The sequence below is a fragment of the Oncorhynchus gorbuscha genome, linkage group LG07 (assembly GCF_021184085.1).
Source record: "Oncorhynchus gorbuscha isolate QuinsamMale2020 ecotype Even-year linkage group LG07, OgorEven_v1.0, whole genome shotgun sequence".
NCBI classification, from domain to species: Eukaryota; Metazoa; Chordata; class Actinopteri; order Salmoniformes; family Salmonidae; genus Oncorhynchus; species Oncorhynchus gorbuscha.
Genome location: NC_060179.1, coordinates 58,637,499 through 58,655,506, shown reverse-complemented (window position 1 = coordinate 58,655,506; position 18,008 = coordinate 58,637,499). Strand labels below are relative to the sequence as shown.

General features: G+C 40.8%; 1 protein-coding gene across 4 annotated transcripts in view; it reads left to right on the top strand.

Moving 5' to 3' along the window:
* The first annotated feature begins 514 nt into the window (after positions 1–514).
* The window catches only part of LOC124040108 (SAP30-binding protein-like), a 50,611-nt gene continuing 33,117 nt past the window's right edge, over positions 515–18,008 (top strand). For all 4 annotated transcript variants that reach the window (XM_046356951.1, XM_046356950.1, XM_046356949.1 and 1 more), the window contains exon 1: positions 515–626. In XM_046356951.1, the coding sequence (XP_046212907.1) occupies positions 533–626 (94 nt within the window). In that variant the 5' untranslated portion in view covers positions 515–532. The remainder of the gene's footprint in view (positions 627–18,008) is intronic.

The following is an 18,008-nucleotide window of genomic DNA, read 5'->3' as shown; positions in this document are numbered from 1 at the left end:
AGAGAATATTACCGTTTACAGGGAATGTATTCTTCCTTCGCACGGTAAGGTGGGGAATAGGGGCTGGACGGAACCAAAGGAAGATCAAGTTAAAAATCCCCTCTCCTACCTTACCTGCACCTACAATCACATACCTTTTTTTCACTCCACAGGGAGTTGAGTTGTAGCAGGGTGTTGCGTTCCCTACTCCAAGAGGCGTATGTAACATTATTCTATGATATAATGTTGGTCTGCAAACAAACGTTGAAGGTGCATGCCGCCACCTACTGTGCTGGAGTGTGTGGTCAATCACGGTTTACAACATTAGCTCCACATTTCTAAATTATCCTATTTAAATCAGTGTTACCGAGAAACTAAAAAGAGCTCTACTACCTGGCGGAGCGTCGTACATTACGCCATAAATTTTCATAATGGGATTCGTAACTACGCCCTTTATAATATCTCTGACTACATTTCCCAGAGACACGAATACGCATACCCTTTTCAAAAACGACGCTGAAAGTGACGTCTTTGTTATGCGACCTGTGGAGAAATGGCGAGCGGCAAAAAGAGTGCACTTCTCTCCTCTTTGGCGGATTATGGAGACGATTCAGAGGCAGATTCCGACCCAGAGGTAGAAGAAACAGGTAGATACTTTGCTTAACTACTGATACTGATGGCATAGAAATGAGAATGTCGGCCCCAAATCTGTTGTAACTGAGACGAAAGTGGGTAACCGGAAATCGCTTTGTGTAGTTCAACAATGTTGTTGGCTAGCTTGTAACAGTAACGTTAGCTAGCTAAAGATAAATACTATATTGAGGTGTTAACTTTAACGTTACTGTTCTAACTAACTTTGTCCCCAGCACGGTAAACAAACACGGAATTATTATCGTTATCTAGAAAATGGCGTTGTGTGAGCCTGTACAGAATATACTTTATAAAACGCAAGGTTAACGTTAGCTAGTTTTGTGTGGATGTAGGGGCATGTCAAGATGCCATCATCACCGGCTACGGTAGTATCTGAATCATATACATATAATTATGTTTCTATGATCTGAACTCTAACTGCACACTTGTTGCTAGATCACAAACTACGGAAACGTGCTGTACCCATAGAGAACCTATTTAATTACTAGAGGGCTATGTCGTACGTAGACGTTAATAGCTCAAGAATTGGGTAAAATTGCAGTCATATTGGTCAGGGAGAAATCCAAACTAGTCTAATTGGAATGAATGACAGTAGAGGCATACTCCTGATTTTACTTATGCAGAAATATACAAGTAAGGCATGTGAACCTAAAATATTTTATATGGGATTTATACACATTTTCTGAATTATGACTAATGTAAACAGACCATGAATGTCGAAATGTTAGTTTTCTTGGAGATCTGTGTTATTATGAGATACAATATCAGTACTTGTTGCATTTACAACTTGTCTAAGTCTTATCAACTGATTTCAGCAAGTATATGGCTGTGGATTGACTGCATTGTTTGAATGGAATGTTGGCATATTGGCAGTAACGTTTTAACAATTTATGTAATCATTCCTGTAAAACAGTGTAAGCTAGCCAGACAATCTTATCACAGCACTGGCAAATCATGGTTGACCAACAGGGCTTTGAAACTATGTTTTTGGTCCACCAGCCACTGTGGCAGATGGATTAAGAAATCTACCAGCCACTCAGATTTTTTACCAATAATGAAGGTCAGTCAATTTGGAAAATTTCAAGTACTTTGAAAGTTTCTTTAAGTGCAGTCGCAAAACAATCATCTCTATGATGAAACTGTCTCTCATGAGGACCGCTACAGGAAAGGAAGACCCAGAGTTAACTCTGCTGCAGAGGATAAATTCATTAGAGTTAACTGCACCTTTGTTTGTTGCCCAAATCTCAACATCAACTGTTCAGAGGATACTGTGTGAATCAGGCCTTCATAGTCAAATTGCTGCAAAGAAACCACTACTAAAAAGACGCAAATAATAAGAAGAGACTTGCTTGGGCCAAGAAACATGAGCAATGGACATTAGACCAGTGGAAAACTGTCCTTTGGTCTGGTGAGTCCAAATTTGAGATTTTTGTTTCCAACTGCCATGTCTTTGTGAGACGCAGAGTAGGTGAACGGATAGTCTCTGCATGTGTGGTTCCCACCGTGAAGCATGGAGGAGGAGGGGGTGCTTTGCTGATGACACTGTCTGTGATTTATTTAAAATTCAAGGCACACTTAACCAGCATGGCTACCACAGCATTCTGCAGCAATACACCATCCCATCTGGTTTGCGCTTTGTGGGACTATCATTTGTTTTTCAACAGGACAATGACCCAATACACTCCAGGCTGTGTAAGGGCTATTTGACCAAGAAGGACAGTGATGGAGTGCTGCATCAGATGACCTGGCTTCCACAATCACCTGTGGAGTGATCAACTCAATTGAGGTAGTTTGGGATGAGTTGGCCCGCAAAGTGAAGGAAAAGCAGCCAACAAGTGGTCAGCATTTGTGGGAACACCTTCAAGACTGTTGGAAAAGCATTCCAGGTGAAGCTTGTTGAGAGAATGCCAAGAGTGTGTAAGGCTGTCAAGGCAAAGGGTGACTACTTTGAAGAGTCTCAAATATAAAATATATTTTTGATTCAACACTTTTGTGAATACTACATGATTCCATGTGTTATTTCAAAGTTTTAATGTTTTAACTATTATGGGGCGCCAGGGTAGCCTAGTGGTTAGTGTTGGACTAGTTACCGAAAGGTTGCAAGTTCAAATCCCCGAGCTGACAAGGTACAAATCTGTCGTACTGCCTCTGAACAGGCAGTTAACCTACTGTTCCTAGGCTGTCATTGAAAATAATAATTAGTTCTTAACTGACTTGCCTATTTAAATAAAGGTAAAATAAATTTTTGAAAATAGTAAAAATAAAGAAAAACCCTTGAATGAGTAGGTGTGTCAACTTTTGACTGGTATCTAGGTGGTTAGAGCCCTGAATGCTGATTGGCTGTGACATCTGTGGTATATTAGACTGTATACCATGGGTATGACAAGTTATTTTTACTGCTCTAATTACATTTTTTTGTATTTTTTTATTTCACCTTTATTTAACCAGGTAGGCTAGTTGAGAACAGGTTCTCATTTGCAACTGCGACCTGGCCAAGATAAAGCATAGCAGTGTGAACAGACAACACAGAGTTACACATGGAGTACATTTAACATTTACATTTAAGTCATTTAGCAGACGCTCTTATCCAGAGCGACTTACAAATTGGGTAAACAATTAACAAGTCAATAACACAGAGAAAAAAAGGGGAGTCTATATACAATGTGTGCAAAAGGCATGAGGAGGTAGGCAAATAATTACAATATTGCAGATTAACACTGGAGTGATAAATGATCAGATGATCATGTACAGGTAGAGATATTGGTGTGCAAAAGAGCAGAAAAGTAAATAAATAAAAACTGTGGGGATGAGGTAGGTGAAAATGGGTGTGCTATTTACCAATAGATTATGTACAGCTGCAGCGATCGGTTAGCTGCTCAGCTAGCTGATGTTTGAAGTTGGTGAGGGAAATAAAAGTCTACAACTTCAGCGATTTTTGCAATTCGTTCCAGTCACAGGCAGCAGAGTACTGGAACGAAAGGCGGCCGAATGAGGTGTTTGCTTTAGGGATGATCAATGAGATACACCTGCTGGAGCGCGTGCTACGGATGGGTGTTGCCATCGTGACCAGTGAGCTGAGATAAGGCGGAGCTTTGCCTAGCATGGCCTTGTAGATGACCTGAAGCCAGTGGGTCTGGCGACGAATATGTAGCGAGGGCCAGCCGACTAGAGCATACAAGTCGCAGTGGTGGGTAGTATGAGGTGCTTTAGTGACAAAACGGATGGCACTGTGATAAACTGCATCCAGTTTGCTGAGTAGAGTGTTGGAAGCAATTTTGTAGATGACGTCGCCGAAGTCGAGGATCGGTAGGATAGTCAGTTTTACTAGGGTAAGCTTGGCAGCGTGAGTGAAGGAGGCTTTGTTGCGGAATAGAAAGACGATTCTTGATTTGATTTTCGATTTGAGATGTTTGATATGGGTCTGGAAGGAGAGTTTGCAGTCTAGCCAGACACCTAGGTACTTATAGGTGTCCACATATTCAATGTCAGAGCCATCCAGTGTGGTGATGCTAGTCGGGCATGCGGGTGCAGGCAGCGATCGGTTGAAAAGCATGCATTTGGTTTTACTAGCGTTTAAGAGCAGTTGGAGGCCACGGAAGGAGTGTTGTATGGCATTGAAGCTCGATTGGAGGTTAGATAGCACAGTGTCCAATGACGGGCCGAAAGTGTATACAATGGTGTCGTCTGCGTAGAGGTGGATCAGGGAATCGCCCGCAGCAAGAGCAACATCATTGATATATACAGAGAAAAGAGTCGGCCCGAGAATTGCATGCCCTCCGATTTGACACACTGAACTCTGTCTGCAAAGTAATTGGTGAACCAGGCAAGGCAGTCATCCGAAAAACCGAGGCTACTGAGTCTGCCGACATTGGTAACCAGTTTATAGCAATAAGTCACCTCTGGTAGAGGTCGACAGATTATGATTTTTAAACACCGATAATTGGAGGACCAACAAAAGCCGATACCGATTAATTGGACGTTTTTGTGTGTTTTTATTTAATTTAATTTGTATTTATTTATTTTAATATTTGTAATAATGACAATTACATCAATACTGAATTAACCCTTTTATTTTAACTTAATATAATACATAAATCAAATCTATTTTGTCTCAAATAAATCATGAAACATGTTCAATTTGGTTTAAATAATGCAAAAACAGTGTTGGAGAAGAAAGTAAAAGTGCGATATCTGTCATGTAAGAAAGCTAACGTTTAAGTTCCGTGCTCAGAACATGAGAATATATTAAATCTGGTGGTTCCTTTTAACATGAGTCTTCAATATTCCCAGGTAAGAAGTTTTAGGTTGTAGTTATTATAGGACTATTTCTCTCTATACCATTTGTATTTCATATACCTTTGACTATTGGATGTTCTTATAGGCACTATAGTATTGCCAGCCTAATCTCGGGAGTTGATAGGCTTGAAGTCATAAACTTGCTTGAAGAGCTACTGGCAAATGCAGGAATGTGCTGTTTGCGAGCCTGCTGCTCCCTACCACCACTCAGTCAGACTATATCATAGACTTAATTATAGTATAATAAACACACAGAAATACAAGCCTTAGTTTCCGAATTTGACCTATTAATGACCTATCATTTCGAAAACAAAACGTTTATTCTTTCAGTGAAATACGGAACCATTCCATATTTTATCGAACGGGTGGCATCCCTAAGTTTTAAATATTGCTGTTAAATTGCACAACATTCAATGTTCTGTCATAATTATGTAAAATTCTGGCAAATTAATTGCAGTCTTTGTTAGGAAGAAATGGTCATCACACAGTTCACAACGAGCCAGGTGGCCCAAACTGCTGTATATATCCTGACTCTGCTTGCACAGAACGCTAGAGAAGTGACACAATTTCCCTAGTTAAAATAAATTAATGCAAGCAGGCAATATTAGCTAAATATGCAGGTTTAATAAAATATACTTGTGTATAGATTTTAAGAAAGGCATTGATGTTTATGGTTAGCTACATTAATGCAACGACAGTGCTTTTTTTCATGAATGCACTTGTCAAATCATCACCTGTTTGGCAAAGTAGTCTGTGATTCGATGACAAATGAACAGGCACTGCATTGATTAAATGCAACGCAGGTCAAGCTAGATAACTACACATGGTTGATGATATTACTAGTTTAACTAGTGATTATGTTATGATAAGATTTTAATGCTAGCTAGCAACTTACCTTGGCTCCTTGCTGCACTCTCATAACAGGTGGTCAGCCCGCCACGCAGTCTCCTCGTGGAGTGCAATGTAATCTGCATAATCTGCGTCCAAAAATGCCGATTACCGATTGTTTTGAAACCTTGGAATCGGCCATGCCGATTTAATCGGTCGACCTCTAACCTCGGGGGTTTGTGATATATGGCCAATATACCAGGGCTAAGGGCCTTATTGCTTAAATATATCCCACCTCTCTCATCAACACTGCCTGGCTGTGGAGCTGTGCGCACTGTGATTGAAGTGAAGAAATGTTTAGAAGCGCTGCGCATATAAAAGTTGTCTAATTTACTCAAGTCTACTGAAGTGATCCCTTGTCCTCATGTTTCTTGGCTATTGACATTGTTTTGTTCGCAAGCTAGGTTGTTTTGCAATATCTGTGTATTCTTCTGCGAAGACACATTGGCTACTAGTCATATTCTCATATCTCACAGCCCGGCACACTGACTGACGACTCCAGTGGCTCGAGTGCCCTTTTAGATACGGTAACCTGTTGGCTTTAAAGGGGCACCTGAACATTTTCTCATCTGTGATTAAAAAAAAAAAAATCGGTTTAAATACTCGGGTCACAAACATTTTTATAAAATTGAGCAATTTACCGCATCACTTCTTACTAGTAATACATCTACCTGGTCACCCCACAGCCTGGTTCCTCTCTAAGTGTCTTCCTAGGTTTTGGCCTTTCTAGAGTTGTTCCTAGCCACCGTGTTTCTACACCTGCATTGCTTGCTGTTTGGGGTTTTAGGCTGGGTTTCTGTACAGCACTTTGAGATATCAGCTGATGTACGAAGGGCTATATAAATAAATTTGATTTGATCTATTGTTTGAGAAACATTACAAAGCATGCTCATTTGTTTTTTGTATCTTCTATATACCACCCCTACCATGTCACAACACAACTGATACGCTCAGATGCTTTAATAACAAGGAAAGACATTCTAGAAATGAACTTTTAACAAGGCATTCCAGGTGGCCACCCCATGAAGAGAGAATGCCAAGAGTGTGCAAAGCTGTCAAGGCAAAGGGTGGCTATTTTGAAGAATCTTATATAAAATATATTTTTATTCATTTAACACTTCTTTTTGGTTACTACATGATTCCATATGTGTTATTTCATAGTTTGGATGTCCTTACTATTATTCTACAATGTAGAAAATAGTACAACATTAAGAAAAATCCTTGAATGAGTAGGTTTCCAAATTTTGACTGGTACTGTGTATGTTTGTGTATATATTAGGGTTGAAACGGTACGTGTATTCCTATTTGAACTGTTTGGTACAGGGTGCACGTTTCGGTATGCACTGCAAACCGAACAATACATTAATCGTATTATAGCTAGGAACAAAATATAATTATTAAAAAATATACATTATTGCGTAAACCAATGGCGTATAAATTGATGTGGGAAAAATATCCACATGGTAATAAAGTTGTTATAGTTGTCTGTAGCTCATTGGTTATTTTACTCCAGCGAGAACAGAGCTGGGAGACCGTCATAGCAATAATTAGCTTATGAAGGAATTAGCAGTTAGCCAAGGAGCAACATGGAATGCATTGGTGAGCCAGAACTAGAAGACGCCCCAGTATCATTCAGGTCTGGGAACATTTCTGTTTCCCTGTAAACTATAATGGGATTGCCAACGAGGGGTGGATTAAACATCAACAACGTGTTGGCTCTGTTCATTGCCGATAGCCTGTTAGTGGTGGATATAACATCTACATGTAGGCTCTGTTCATTGCCGATAGCCTGTTAGTGGTGGATATAACATCTACATGTAGGCTCTGTTCATTACCGATAGCCTGTTAGTGGTGGATATAACATCTACATGTAGGCTCTGTTCATTGCCGATAGCCTGTTAGTGGTGGATATAACATCTACATGTAGGCTCTGTTCATTGCCGATAGCCTGTTAGTGGTGGATATAACATCTACATGTAGGCTCTGTTCATTGCCGATAGCCTGTTAGTGGTGGATATAACATCTACATGTAGGCTCTGTTCATTGCCGATAGCCTGTTAGTGGTGGATATAACATCTACATGTAGGCTCTGTTCATTGCCGATAGCCTGTTAGTGGTGGATATAACATCTACATGTAGGCTCTGTTCATTGCCGATAGCCTGTTAGTGGTGGATATAACATCTACATGTAGGCTCTGTTCATTGCCGATAGCCTGTTAGTGGTGGATATAACATCTACATGTAGGCTCTGTTCATTGCCGATAGCCTGTTAGTGGTGGATATAACATCTACATGTAGGCTCTGTTCATTGCCGATAGCCTGTTAGTGGTGGATATAACATCTACATGTAGGCTCTGTTCATTGCTGTTAGCCTGTTAGTGGTGGATATAACATCTACATGTAGGCTCTGTTCATTGCTGTTAGCCTGTTAGTGGTGGATATAACATCTACATGTAGGCTCTGTTCATTGCTGTTAGCCTATTCGAGTGGTAATACGAGTAACATGACTACTGATTTGCGCCAACATATATATGCCATTTAGCAGACGCTTTTATCCAAAGCGACTTACAGTCATGTGTGCATACATTCTACGTATGGGTGATCCCGGGAATCGAACCCACTACCCTGGCGTTACAAGCGCCATGCTCTACCAACTGAGCTACAGAAGGACCACATCACCCCAAAGTGCCAATCGGTGGGACTAGGCAAAAAAAATGAAACGGCAACCACTTCTCCCCACAGCCTTCAAGCAACAGTATGCGTCTGACTCCGGTAGGGTAAAGATATCAATGCAGCGATAGCAAAATTCATAGCGACAGATATGAGACCCTTCTCTGTGGTAGAGAATATGGGATTCAGAAACATGTTTAGTGGTCGAGCCGCACTTCACTATTCCTTCCTGTACACATTTTGCCCAGACATTAATACCTACTTTACACAAAATAACTTGAGTGAGTTGTCAGAAATGCGGTCTGTTGCTGTAACAGACCGCTGGACGTGTAGAGCTTCAGAGAGCTACCTTTCTGTAACGACTAATTTCATTACGGCAGAATGGGAGATGAAAAGCCATGTCCTTCAAACACGTCCCCTTGAGAGTAGTCACACCAGTGTAAACCTGGGGGAAGAGCTAAGGGAAGTTGTTGCAATATGGAAGTTGGAGAGGGACACAAACATGTGACCACTGACAAAGCTAGATATATTGTAAATGCAGTTGCACTAGCTGGACTGGGGCCACAGATAGGATGATATGCTCACGTTATTAATCTAGCATCTCAAAAAGCATAGTCAGTGAATCCAATTTCTCACCTCTTAGCAAAGATCAGGAAGGTGGTATCCTTCTGTCATAAAAGCACAAATGCTGCACATGTTTTCAAGACAAAACAGGAGATGCTGGAGCTGCCAAACCACAAACTAATCCAAGATGTCCCTACTAGATGGAATTCAAGCCATGACATGGTTGAGAGAAACCTTGAGCAGAAAGTTGCGGTGTATTCTACACTGACTGATCAGGCTGTGAGGAAGAATGTCAAAGATATTGCGACTTTGTCTGAAAATGATGTAGAGGAAGTTATCAAAGTGTGCTAACCTCTCAAAACAGTCAACACTGCACTGAAAACAATGATGCTGAAATCAATGGTGGCATCTGATGAATATGAACCGGCAGTAAGGGAAGTCAAGACTGCTGTCAGAGTTAACCTGGAGCCTAGATCTGCTGACCCTGGTGTCCAAGACTTCTTACACAAGAGCACCGCTTTGGAGCCCCGGTTCAATCCCTGCTGCACCTGGATGCTACTGCTATTCTCCACAGCGGCTGACATTGTCACATTATGCCGATCTGTGCTCACTGTAGATAATGTGGATAGACTAATCTTCTTAAAGAAACACTTGAGAATCTGATAATGTTTTAAAAAAAATTTTTTTTCAAGTAACCAGTCTCAAGTCGTCCTATTTTGTTCAAGGTACTGCCATGTGACTTAATTTTAAGATGCTGCTGGACTACAGTATGCACTCTTGTTGAAGTTCTGTTTTAAATTCCTATTTTATTTCAAGGCAGACACTGCTGTTCTTTGTTGTCCCTTTGTTTCCATCTGCTCCTGGGAATTCAAGCTACCCCTGTTTACTATTTATAATAAAGGGAAAATCTAAAAACACATTACGTATTTCTCAGGCATTTATTTTGTCGATGTATTGAAACTGAACCGTGACACCACTGTTCCGTACCGCTAGTTTTGTGAACCGTTTCACCCCTTGTGTGTGTGTGTGTGTGTGTGTGTGTGTGTGTGTGTGTGTGTGTGTGTGTGTGTGTGTGTGTGTGTGTGTGTGTGTAGTTGAAGTCGGAAGTTTACATACACTTAGGTTGGAGTCATTAAAACTCATTTTTCAACCACTCCACAAATTTCTTGTTACCTACCTATAGTTTTGGCAAGTCGGTTAGGACATCTACTTTGAGCATGACACAAGTAATTATTCCAACAATTGTTTACAGACAGATTATTTCACTTATTCACTGTATCACAATTCCAGTGGGTCAGAAGTTTGCATACACTAAGTTGACTGCTGTTCAACAGCTTGGAAAATTCCAGAAAACATGTTATGGCTTTAGAAGCTTCTGATAGGCTAATTGACATAATTTGAGTCAATAGGAGGTGTACCTGTGGTTGTATTTCAAGGCTTACCTTCAAACTCAGTGCCTCTTTGCTTGACATCATGGGAAAATCAAAAGAAATCAGCCAAGACTCCAGAAAAACAATTGTAGACCTCCACAAGTCTGGTTCATCCTTGGGAGCAATTTCCAAACGCCTGAAGGGACCATGTTCATCTGTACAAACGATAGTACGCACGTATAAACACCATGGGACCACTCGGGCGTCATAACGCTCAGGAAGGAGACGAGTTCTGTCTCCTACAGATGAACGTACATTGGTGCGAAAAGTGCAAATCAATCCCAGAACAACAGCAAAGGACCATGTGAAGATTCTGGGGGAAACGGGTACAAAGTATCTATATCCACAGTAAAAAGGAGTCCTCTATCGACAACCTGAAAGGCTGCTCAGCAAGGAGCACTGCTCCAAAACCACCATAAAAAAGCCAGACTACGGTTTGCAACTGCACATGGCGACAAAGATCAAACATTTTGGAGTAATGTCCTCTGGTCTGATGAAACAAAAATAGAACTGTTTGTCCATAATGACCATCATTATGTTTGGAGGAAAAATGGGGAGGCTTGCAAGCTGAAGAACACCATCCCAACCGTGAAGCACAGGGGTGGCAGCATCATGTTGTCGGGTGCTTTGCTGCAGGAGGGACTGGTGCACTTCACAAAATAGATGGCATCATGAGGAAGGGAAATTGTGGATGTATTGAAGCAACATCTCAAGACATCAGTCAGGTGTCCCAAATGGACAATGACCCCAAGCATACTTCCAAAGTTGTAGCAAAATGGCATTAGGACAACAAAGTCAAGGTATTGGAGTGGCCATCACAAAGCCCTGACCTCAATCCCATAGAACATTTGTGGGCAGAACTGAAAAGGTGTGTGCGGGCAAGGAGGCCTACAAACCTGACTCAGTTTCACCAGCTCTGTCAGGAGGAATGGGCCAAAATTCTCCCAACTTATTGTGGGAAGCTTGTGGAAGGCAACCCGAAACGTTTAACCCAAGTTAAAACCTGTTTGGGATAGGGGGAAGAATTTTCACTTTTGGATGAAATGCGTGCCCAGGTTAAACTGCCTCCTACTCATGCCCAGATGCTAATATATGCATATTATTATTAGTATTGGATAGAAAACACTCTGAAGTTTCTAAAACTGTTTGAATGATCCCTGTGAGTATAACAGAACTCATATGGCAGGCGAAAACCTGAGAGAAATCCAACCAGGAAGTGGGAAATCTGAGGTTTGTAGTTTTTCAAAGCTTGGCCTACCGAATACACAGTGTCTATGGGGTCAAGTTCCACTTCCTAAATCTTCCCCTAGATGCCAACAGTCTTTAGAATCTGTTTCTGGCTTCTGCTATAAAGGAGGGGGGAATGGGAGCTGAATGAGTTGGTGGTCTGGCAGAGTGTCTCAGGCTCGTGATGCTCGGACCCCGACAGAGTTCGCTCTCGTTCCAGGGCTTTTCTACAGACAATGGAATTCTCCCGTTGGAACGTTATCGAAGTTCTATGTTAAAACAGCCTAAACATTGATTCCATTCATCGTTTGACATGTTTCTATGACCTGTAATGGAAATTGAGGTTTTGTCTGGACATACTGCTCGCGCCTCATGAAGATGGATTACTGGGCTTGAACACGCTAACAACAAGAGGCTGTTTGGACATAAATGATGGACTTTCTGGAACAAATCAGTAATTTATTGTCGAACTGGGATTCCTGGGAGTGCATTCTGATGAATATCATCAAAGGTTACTTTATTTGACTCCAACATGGCGGATATTTCTTTGACTGGACTGGGCTCTGAGCGCCGTACTCAGATTATGCTTTTTCCGTAAAGTTTTTTGGGCATCTGACACAGCGTTTGCATTAAGGAGAAGTCTATGTTTAATTCTGTGAATAACACTTGTATCTTTTATCAATGTTTATGAGTTTCTGGGATTTGATGTGGCTATCTGCAAAATCACCGGATGTTTTGGAATCAAAACATTACTGCATGTAATGCGCCAATGTAAACTAGCGTCCCATCTGGCCAACATCCAGTGAGGTTGCAGAGCACCTTATAATGAGCATCAGAAATGCTCATTATAAAAATTCAGAAAACAAAACATATTTGACATAGGTTTAAAGATGAACTTCTTGTTAAACCAACCACAGTGTCATATTTATAAAATGCTCAGGTTTTCGCCTGCTAAATCAGTTCTGTTATACTCAGACACTATTTTAACAGTTTTGGAAACTTTAGAGTTTTCTATCCAAATCTACCAGTTATATGCATATCATATCTTCTGGGCCCGAGTAACAGGCTGTTTAATTTGGGCATGCTTTTCATCCAAAATTCCGAATGCTGCCCCCTACCCTAGAGGTTAAACAATTTAAAGGCAATGCTACCAAATACTAATGGAGTGTACGTAAACTTCTGACCCACTGGGAATGTGATGAAGGAAATTAAAGCTGAAATAAATAATTATTTCTACTATTTGTCTGACATTTTATATTCTTAAAATAAAATAACTGACCTAAAACTGGTAATTTTTACGAGGATTAAATGTCAGGAATTGTGAAAAACTGAGTTTAAGTGTATTTGGCAAAGGTGTATGTCATATGTGTGTATATGTATATTTAAAAAATGTTTTTTTGTTTTTATAAGCTATGAAACAAAAATACAGTAACACAAACTAGTGCAGAATTTATTTAGCCATAAATGTGTACATGACTTCTAAATATTTTTATTCGCAAATGCAAGTGAAATGCTTGCACTGTGGAACCCTGACCACCCACCAACATGGCATCTTACACGGCAATTCCAAAATCTATGCTCATTTGGCGGGTGTTAATTTTTAGGCATTGTTGAAAAACTCCCTGACCAACATGGCTGACCATTATTGGTTTAATGTCCATTCCAGTATTCAAATTCCTAATTCTATGGCGGCAGCTTTACAATTCAGAATGTTCAATAAATGCTCATTTGAAGGTATACTTATCTATACAACTAAATTGACTGTACCGGTTGTCCGCTATGTTTGTCCTTATGCCGTTTGGAAATTTTTGACAAAATATTGACAGGTTATTGTTAAACAGAGTTTTCAAAGCGTCTGTTTTTGTGCATGGCTCTCACTGTTAATTTGACCATCACCCGGCGCATGCAATATTGAAACTTGCTGACAAGACTACGTCGACGAGTGGATAAAACGCCTCTACCGTCTGTTCTCTTGACATGTGCAATAACTGGAGAATAAACTGGACGGGCTAGCTACGTGATCTGAAGAACTGAGTGGCTGAACAAGGACGAGGGAATCTCTGTTAACAGGTGGTGTGCGATCTCTAATATTAAGGTGGTCTCGAGGTTCTGCTCACCTGAGTTAGAATACCTTATGATACGCTGTAGACCATACTACACTGAACAAAAATATAAATGTAACATGCAACAATTTCAAAGATTTTACTGAGTTCATAAGGAAATCGGTCAATTTAAATAAATGTATTAGTCCCTAATCGATTGATTTCACATGACTGAGAATAGTGATATGTATCTGTTGGTCACATATACCTTTTAAAAAAGCAGTAGTAAATGTAAATGTAATGTAAATGCAGTAGTAGGGGTGTGGATCAGAATCAGTATCTGTTGTGACAAACATTTGCCTAATACAGCATGACACATTTCCTTCACGTAGAGTTGATCAGGCTGTTGATTGTGGCCTGGGGAATGTTGTCCCACTACTCTTCAATGGCTGTGCAAAGTTGTTGGATGTTGGCGGGAACTGGACCACTCTGTCAATCCAGAGCATCCCAAACATGCTCAATGTTTATATGTCTGAGTATGCAGGCTATGGAAGAACTGGGATATTTTCAGCTTTCAGGAATGGTGTACTTAACCATTAAGGCCCAGGGGGGTGTGGTATATGGCCAAAATAGGGTTGTTCTTATGCACAACGCAGAGTGCCTGGATACTGCCCTTAGCCGTGGTATAGGCCTTATGCCACAAACCCCCGAGGTGCCTTATTGCTTTTATAAACCAGTTGCCAACAGTAATGCAATTAAGGACATTTTAAATTAAATGTTTTTATGAATAACTTATGACAATACATTGCAGTTGGTCCAGAACAAAGCAGCACGTATCACACTTAAATGTAGACGGAGGAAAAGTGTCAGTCAGTCTCCTGGGTCAAAGTTGGGAAGAGATTGACTGCATCACTATTGGTCTTTGTGTGAAGTATTGATGTGTTGAAGGTACTAAACTGTAAGCCAAGGCAACAGCTACTCTTCCTGGCATCCAGCAACATTCTGGCAGTATACTATAATAAAAAACATTACATTTCATAACACTTTTCACAACACATTGTGTGCTCTCAGGCCACTACTCTACTACCACGTACAATGCATTTGGAAAGTATTCAGACCCTTTCCCTTTCGTCCCACATTTAGGTACATTACAGCATTATTCTATAATGGATACAATTATTTTCCCCCTCTAAATCTACACACAATACCCCATAATGACAAAGTGGAAACAGATTTTTAGAAATGTTTGCAAATGTATATAAAAAAAAAATGCCTTATTTACATAAGTGTTCACCCCCTTTGCTATGAGACTCGAACTTGAGCTCAGGATTTTGTCAAGGCGCATATTTGGTTGTGGCACAGATATGGGGGGAAAGTACCAAAACATTTCTGCAGCATTGAAGGTCCCCAAGAACACAGTGGCCGCCATCATCCGTAAATGGAAGAAGTTTGGAACGACCAAGACTCTTCCTAGAGCTGGCCGCCTGTCCAAACTGAGCAATCGAGGGAGAAGTACTTGGTCAGGGAGGTCAGTCTGACAGAGCTCCGGAGTTCCTCTGTGGAGAAGGGAGAACCTTCCAGAAGGACAACCATCTCTGCAGCACTCCACCAATTAGGCCTTTGTGGTAGTGGCCAGAAAGAAGCCACTCCTCATTAAAAGGCAAATGACAGCCCACTTGGAGTTTGGTAAAACACACCCAAAGACTATTAGACCATGAGAAACAAGATTCTCTGGTCTGATGAAACCAAGATTGAACTCTTTGTCCTGAATGCCAAGCGTCACATCTGGAGGAAATCTGGAACCATCCCTACGGTGAAGCTTTGTGGTAGCAGCATCATGCTGTGGGGATGTTTTCAGCTGCAGGGACTTGGAGACTAGTCAGGATTAAGAGAAAGATGAACTAAGCAAAGTACAAAGAGATACTTGATGAAAATCTGCTCCGCCGTGCTCATGACCTCAGACTGGGAGAAGGTTCACCTCCCAACAGGACAACAACCCTAAGCACACAGCTGAGACAATGCAGTCGTGGCTTCGGGACAAGTCTCTGAATATCTTTGAGTGGCCCAGCCAGAGCCTGGACTTAAACCCGATCGAATATCTCTCTGGGGAGACCTGAAAATAGCTGTGCAGCTACTCTCCCCATCCAACCTGACCGAGCTCGAAAGGATCTGCTGAGAAGAATGGGAGAAACTCCCCAAATACAGTTGTGCTAAGCTTGTAGCATCATACCCAAGAAGACTCGGTGCTTCAACAAAGTACTGAGGAAAAGATCTGAATACTTATGTAAATGTGATATTTCAGTTTATTTATAATACATTTAGGAAAAAATTAAAACAGTTATGGAACTATTTAATCAATTTTAGAATACGGCTGTAATGTAACAATGTGGAAAAGGTCAAGGGGTCTGAATACTTTGAATGTATGTGTCCCATCACAGTCCCTGCTGTTCCCTAAGGTGTATTTTTGTTTTTTAAAATCCGATTCTACTGCTTGCATCAGTTACTTGATATGGAATAGTTTCATGTAGCCATAGCATGTCTTGTGGGGTATGCATGGGTGTCCGAACTGTGTGCTGCTAGTTTAAACGGTGCATTCAGCATGTCAATACTTCTTACAAAACCAAGTAGTGATGATGTCGATCTGTCCTCTACTTTGAGTCATGAGAGATTGACATGCATATTATTCATATTATATGTACTTTTAAGGGCCAATCTTACTGCCCTGTTTTAGAAAAAAATACAATTTTCCCAAAGTCCCTCTTTGTGGCACCTGACCACATGACTTGACAGTAGTCCAGGTGTGACACAACTAGGGCCTGTAGGTTATGCCTTGTTGGTAAGTAAACTGAGCAGCTCTTTATGATGGACAGATTTCTTCCCGTTGTATCTACTGTTGCATCAACATATTTTGACCATGACAGTTTACAACCCAGGGTTACTCCAAACTGTTTAGTCACCTCAACATGCTCCGTTTCCACATTACTCCTTACATGATTTAGTTGAGAACTAGGGTTTAGCCAATTAATTGTCCCAAATACTTTTTAGTTTTTGAAATGTTTAGGACCAATTTGTCTTGCCACTCATTCTGAAACTGACTAGCTCTTTAAGTGAAGTAATTTCACTCGCTGTAGTAGCTGACATGTACAGGGTTGTCATTTGCATACAAATACACTGGCTTTACTCAAAGCCAGTGGCATGTCATTAATAAAGATTTTTAAAAGTCGCCTAGATGGCTGCCCTGGGGAATTCCTGATTCTATTAAAGAACACCCTCTGTGTTCTGTTCGACAGGTAACTCTTTATTCACAACACATACGTTTCTCCAGCAACAGACTATGATCGATAATGTCAAAAGCTGCACTGAAGTTGACAGCTCCCACAATCTTTTTTATTATCAATTTCTCTCAACCAATCATCAGTTATTTGTGTAAGTGCCTTCATGTTGAATGTCCTTCCCTATCTGCGTGCTGAAAGTCTCAATTTGTTTACTGTAATATAGCATTGTATCTGGTCAAACACAATTTTTCCAAAAGTTTACTACGGGTTGGTAACAGGTTGATTTGGTCGGCTATTTGAACCAGTAAGGGTGGCTTTACTATTCTTGGATAGCGGAATGACTTCTCTCCAGGCCTTAGGGCACATAGTTCATTGTAGGCTTAGAAGATATGGTAAATAGGAGTGGCAATATCGTCCATTATTATCCTCAGTAATTTTCCATCCAAGTTGTCAGACCCCGGTGGCATGTCATTGTTGATATACAACCATTTTTACACCTTTTCCGCACTCCACTTTTCAGAACTTCAAAATTCTAATGTTTTCTCTTTCATAATTTGTTCAGTTACACTTGGTAGTGTCAGTGTTTGTTGTTGGCATGTTACAAAGGGAAAGCCAGCTGCAAAGCCTACCAGATGAGCTAAATGCCTTCCAAGCTCGCTTCGATGCTAGCAACACTGAACCATGCATGAGTGCACCAGCTATTCCAGACTACTGTGTTATCACACTCTGTATCCGATGTGAGTATGCCCTTTTAAACAGGTTAACATTCAAGGCTGCAGGGCCAGACGGATTACTAGGATGTGTACTCGTAGCATGTGCAGACCAGCTGGTCTTTACTGATATTGTAGATCTCTCCCTGACCAGGGCTGGGCGGTATACCACATTTGACTATATAACGGTATTGATGCAAGGACCGATTTTTGAGTTTTTACTTGACCTTCTATAAAGATGTTTCAATGTTTGATTTGTTAAATGTGATGCGCATC